At 38.5% G+C, this 6,000-nt stretch overlaps 1 protein-coding gene across 2 annotated transcripts in view; it reads right to left on the bottom strand.

Annotated features, from left to right (window-relative positions):
* Positions 1-381: 381 nt before the first annotated feature.
* The window catches only part of LOC142250466 (interleukin-13 receptor subunit alpha-1-like), a 79,759-nt gene continuing 74,140 nt past the window's right edge, over positions 382-6,000 (bottom strand). For both annotated transcript variants that reach the window (XM_075322653.1, XM_075322654.1), the window contains exon 11: positions 382-1,458. In XM_075322653.1, coding sequence (XP_075178768.1) covers positions 1,354-1,458 — 105 coding nt within the window. In that variant the 3' untranslated portion in view covers positions 382-1,353. The remainder of the gene's footprint in view (positions 1,459-6,000) is intronic.

Here is a 6,000-nt window from a genome sequence, read left to right as displayed (position 1 = left end):
GCATGCACAGCCTCCGGCCCATTGATCTACCAGCAGCGGACTTAAGGAAAATGGCGCTCGAAGGTGGTACGAGCGTAGATAAGATCTCGGCTTATCATTGAGTTGAGAGCTAAATCTGTGTACGTGACGACTCAGGGTACAATGTCTTTGAAGCCCGTACAGAGCATCTGTGACAACCGCTGCACTGCCCTGCTCCACACAGCCAGCACGGCGCCCGAAGCCAGCACAGCCCCCTCCGCAGAGCCAGCAGCATCGCCCTACTCCAGCACCGCCCCTGCCTCCTGTGACCCTGCTTCACCACCGCTGCCGCCCCCCTCTGGTAAGACACCACTGGAATATAAGACGGAAGCCATTTTTTTTTTTACATTTTTTTATCTCTGAATTTGGGGTGCGTCTTTATAATCCGATGAGTCTTATAAAACGAAAAATACGGTATATATTTAAAAAATAAACAAAAAAAAAACAACACACCAGTAATTACTGCAAGCTCACAGCATAATTCATTGAAATACAAATATATTACAATTATTTTCTTTTCAAATCAAGACATTATAAAAATAAAGACGTCTAAGTTCACAGATTTGAGAAGCAGATAATAAAGTCCTGAGGAAACGATTGCCGGTACGTTCATACCTTATTGCATATAAAGTTCTGCTTCTTCTCAATAAATAAGGACATTCAACACACAAAAAAATATTCACTTATTAATAAAAACTAGGTCTCTTGACATCATTTTATAGGAGATTGCTCCTCTAACTTCTGAGAGTTATGGAAACATAATGCTGAAATTCATAAATGGCCAAGCCGGAATGTAGGAATGAATTTCGGTCATAGTTGGATCATCCATTCTTGGCTTTCCCGACTGGTATAATAATTTGTGTCTAATTTCGAGTGTCTTGTTGGTTTGTAAGACATAATCTAAAACCTTGACTATGGGTCTCTGTTGGAGAAAAAAAGAAATTGTGTACCCCTTGGTGCCATTGTGTAAACATGGGCGTACAAGAGTGGAAAGGCTCTAGTAATGTACGGAGAGAATTAACTCTGTTGAGGGCGCAAATATTCGGCTCTTATTTCCCCTTCTTTGTCGAAAACTCTTAAGGGCTTTCATAAATCCTCAGATGGATGACAACCATAATGAACCACAACCAGAGATCCATACTTCTGACCATTACGTCTTCAGACTTTATTGGGAGTGTTTCACCGCAGGCCACGAAGACCAAGGATCTGTCTCTGTTTTTCATTCACGCGCTGCGTCCGCAATTGGTCACGTCGCCTGTGTTTAAAGTTCAGCTGTCATACGGTGTAAACAATAAGACAGAAATAGAAATCAGTCACATTTTTCCTCTTGAGGTCTTATTCCACTTGAAAAGATAATGGTGATGTTTCTAGTAACGACACCACGCAGACTTCCTCTTTCTTGGGCTCGTTGTATACTGGTTTCCCATACTTTAGCCAGTACTGTTGAGATAGGGAAGTAAACGATAAGTCCATTTAAATATTAAAAATATACACAGCTAATTATCATAGAAAAGCAGTGAGGTTTGCAAAGCAGGAGGAAGTTGGCATCAGATAAAAAATTCCATTAGGTTACAAGATATGAGACGTGAAAATGCCTTGTGTACTAGCTAAGCTGAGCCACCCATGTGTGCCAGGTCGGTTTTCACATTATGCTCAGAGCTGACCACACCAGTTATGTGAGAAAAACTCCCGTAAGCTATATTCTGTTTGTTTGTTTTCGGTCTCTAGGCTGAAGTGGTCAAATATCTTTAGGATTTGATCATCTTCCCGTTATCGTCACCATTAACGCACAAAAAGATGAACAATAATACGGCTATTGATTCGACAAATCATTGCCAGTCATAGAATAAAAGCATCTTTCCAGCGCTGATCAATTATAAGAGAAAGTAGAATCGTGGCACACGCTGTTCAACGTGCGTAGAAGCGCTGCAGCACGAAACAGCCGTCGTCCTCCGGAAGGCCAGCATCTGGTCTCGAACCCGCTCACCTTTTATGCATTCATAATAAAGCAAGGACTGTTACACAACATCGTGTGCCATGATTCTACCTTCTCTTATGATGATCTTCGCTGGACTGGTTTCTTTCTCGTGAGCACCGCTGTACAGAGCCTTGGTGGTTATTGTTGCTTTTCCTGTCCTTCGCAGTATTAAATCAGGTGACCCAGTGGAGCGGTACCGCATCTGTTTTCATTGAGTGATGCTTTTAATCTTACGCCCCTGCGCCAAGTAATCTACTTACCCCCCAGGGTCTTCACCTTTTACTAGCGACGCTCTGGTCCCAAGGCATCATCTTGTGATCACAACTTCTGACTTGCCAGAAATCAGAACAAGTATGTGAGAGCCAGAAAGAGGCCAGAAGGAGGCTCTCATAGAGTTGTATTGAAGTGTGACCTCTGGTGCATGCCAAAAAACATTGGCGCTGCTGGCAGGTAACAAATTCCAGGAGACCAACGACGGCGACAATAGAAGATGAAGATGGTGGCAGTTGAGTATAAGACTAAGGACTTGGACTTAAAGCCCCACTTCAGCGATAAAATAAAAACAAGTCTGGAGTGGTGCTTTAAAGAGGTTGGCCATTAGTTTAACATTGATGGCTATCCTTTGGATAGATCATCAATGTGTAATCAGCCATGGTCCAACACCCCAGCCGATCAGCTGTTCCCTGTGCTGGCGGCCGGAAATGCTCAGGTCCGAAGCTCACCCGTCTTTTGATAGCGGCCATGTCCGGGTACTGCACATCCGCCTCCTATTGATATGAATAGGAGGCAGATGTGCAGTACCCAGCCACGGCCATTATCAGTTCATGGGCCAGCTCCAGAACTGAACATTTCAGGCCACCTGCTGACATCACTGACACAGAGTTCAGCTGATCAGCAGGGGTGCGGGGTGTCGTACCCTGGCTGGTAAGACATTGATGACCTATCCTAAGGATAGGCCATCAATGTAAAAGTAGTGGACAACCCCTTTAAATGTCTTTCGTCAGAACATTTGCCATGGACATTACTCTCACAACAACGTACTTTTAAATTTAAATCCCAAATTAGAGTCAAAAATACCCTTTTCACCTTTTTCATGCACAGTTTTAATGCTCTGCACCCATCTGGTTCTATTAATAAGTAAGACTTTTCGTACGGCCAGGAGGAAATATTGTAATGGGGATTTTAATTACAACTTTGTAAACCAGCAGTAAAAAAAAAAATAAAATAGAATAAAATTGTGTTTATTTTACTGGTTTATTTTACTGGAAACAAATATGTCACTTTCCCTCGATGAATCCTCCTGGCATCATACAATACATTTCCAGTAAAGACAACAAAAGACATTACACTAGAAATTAAATTTGGTATGTTTTTTGTTGTTTTTTTTTTTAACTTTTCTCTACTTACACTATATTACCGGAGTCTTTATCAATATAAAACAAGGTTCTTCTTTCATTTTTTTTGTTTTCTTTGGTGAATTGTTTTAGGATGCTGGTAGTAAACATATGATCTTCTGCTAAACTAAAATAAAACATCACCTTATTTTGCCACCATTTTTACATATTACACTGCTCTTCATGTAAGTATTTAGTTGTAGAAGTTCGTGGTTTGTTTTTTTTTATATGAATTTATTATTTTACAGCTTCCTAACACTTTACTCTCCTTCACTCGCCCAATGTCTTATTAATCACTCCTCTTCCTGTGAAAAACACCGGACGTTTATTAATAGAAGAATCAGACATTCACAGTTTTTCGCTATGTATACACACGATAGACACTTTGTATTAGTATGTTCCTGGCTTTTATCAAATATGGAGAGAAATGTTTTATTTTTATTACAACAATATTCTTGCCCTATTTTTTTTTTTTATTAGAAAACTTATATTGATATCATTAAACCCTTAACAACCCAGGATATATATCAACAAAATTCTCCCTCAAACTCCACCGCACCCAAAGCATTGCAAAGATTGGCTGATGACTGGTTCATGCAGCCTTTATCTATCCCCCATTACTTCGAGATGGCTGGACAGTCCTTGTCAATAACCGTTTGAACCTTGTGTAACCCTCACCTCACCCCATTGTAGATTGTAAGCTCTTACGAGCAGGGGGTGTCTTTATTTTTGCTTTAATTATATCTTCTATAACTGTTACTTATGTTTGTATATTAAAATATGAATTGTAAAGCGCTGCAGAATATGTTGGTGCTATAGAAATACAGATTATTATTTTTATTATTATTATTATTTTTTTTTTCAGGGGCTCCAAACTCACATGTTTATTGATGCCATTTTGGGGTACAACCGTCTGATGTTTTATCACATTTTTATTGGAGAAGTTTGAGAACAAAAAAACAGCAATTCTGGAGTTTCATTTTTTTATTTTCGGAGTATGGTTTAAATCATTTTATATTTTGCTAGATTACAGTTTTACGAACACAGCAAAACCAAATATGGTTTTTGTTTGTTTTTTTTACTTTACATTTTTTTATTTTTTAATGTTTTTTTTTATTTGTATATATTAATCGGAAGGGAGACAACAAGCATTAGATGCAAATAGCAATTTATGCTTTGACCCCTATTGCATTTATTTTTTTATTTATTTTTTTACTTTACATTTTTTTATTTTTTAATGTTTTTTTATTTGTATATATTAATTGGAAGGGAGACAACAAGCATTAGATGCAAATAGCAATTTATGCTTTGGCCCCTATTGCATTTATTTTTTTATTTCTTTATATACTTTACATTTTTTTATTTTTTTTTATTTGTATATATTAACCCCTTCACCCCCGGCCACTAAAACACCCTAATGACCGGGCCATTTTTTGCAATTCTGACCAGTGTCACTTTGACAGGTTATAACTCTGGAACGCTTCAACGGATCCTGGCGATTCTGAGATTGTTTTTTCGTGACATATTGTACTTCATGTCAGTGGTAAATTTAGGCCGATATTTTTTGCGTTTATTTGTGAAAATTTAGGAAATTTGGCGAAAATTTTGAAAATTTCGCAATTTTCAAACTTTGAAAATTTATGCCCATAAATCTGAGAAATATGTCACACAAAATAGTTACTAAATAACATTTCCCACTTGTCTACTTTACATCAGCGCAATTTTCGAAACAAATTTTTTTTTCGTTAGGAAGTTAGAAGGGGTCAAAGTTCATCAGCAATTTCTCATTTTTCCAACAAAATTTAGAAAATAATTTTTTTTAGGGACCACATCACATTTGAGGTGACTTTGAGAGACCGAGGTGACAGAAAATACCCAAAAGTGACCCCATGCTAAAAACTGCACCCCTCACTCTGCTCAAAACCACATCCAAAAAGTTTATTAACCCTTTAGGTGCTTCACAGGAACCAAAGCAATGTGGAAGGAAAAAATGAAAATTTTACTTTTTAACACAAAAATGTTACTTTAGCCATAAAATTTTCATTTTCACAAGGGAGAAAAGAGAAAGTGCACCCTACAATTTATTGTGCATTTTCTCCTGAGTACGCCGATACCCCATATGTGGTAAAAATCAATTGTTTGGGTGCACAGCGGAGCTCGGAAGGGAAGGAGCGCCATTTGAATTTTTGAACGCAAAATTAGCTGCACTCATTAGCGGACGCCATGTCGGGTTTGAAGACCCCCTGAGGTGCCTAAACAATGGAGCTCCCCCACAAGTGACCCCATTTTGGAAACTAGAGCCCTCAAATATTTTTTCTAGATGTTTGATGAGCACTTTGAACACCTGGGGGCTTCACAGAAGTTTATAACGTTGAGCCGTGAAAAGAAAAAAATTTTTTTTTACCACAAAACTGTTGCTTCAACTAGGTAGCTTTTTTTTTCACAAGGGTATTGGGAAAAAATGCAACATAAAATATATTGTCCATTTTCTCCTGAGTACGCAGATACCTCATATGTGGTGGAAATCAAATGTTTGGACACACGGCAGTGCTCGGAATGCAAGGAGCGCCATTTGAATTTTTGAACGCAAAATTAGCTGCACTAATTAGC

The sequence above is a fragment of the Anomaloglossus baeobatrachus genome, chromosome 9, assembly GCF_048569485.1.
Source record: "Anomaloglossus baeobatrachus isolate aAnoBae1 chromosome 9, aAnoBae1.hap1, whole genome shotgun sequence".
NCBI classification, from domain to species: Eukaryota; Metazoa; Chordata; class Amphibia; order Anura; family Aromobatidae; genus Anomaloglossus; species Anomaloglossus baeobatrachus.
This window is presented reverse-complemented; position numbering and strand designations above follow the sequence as displayed.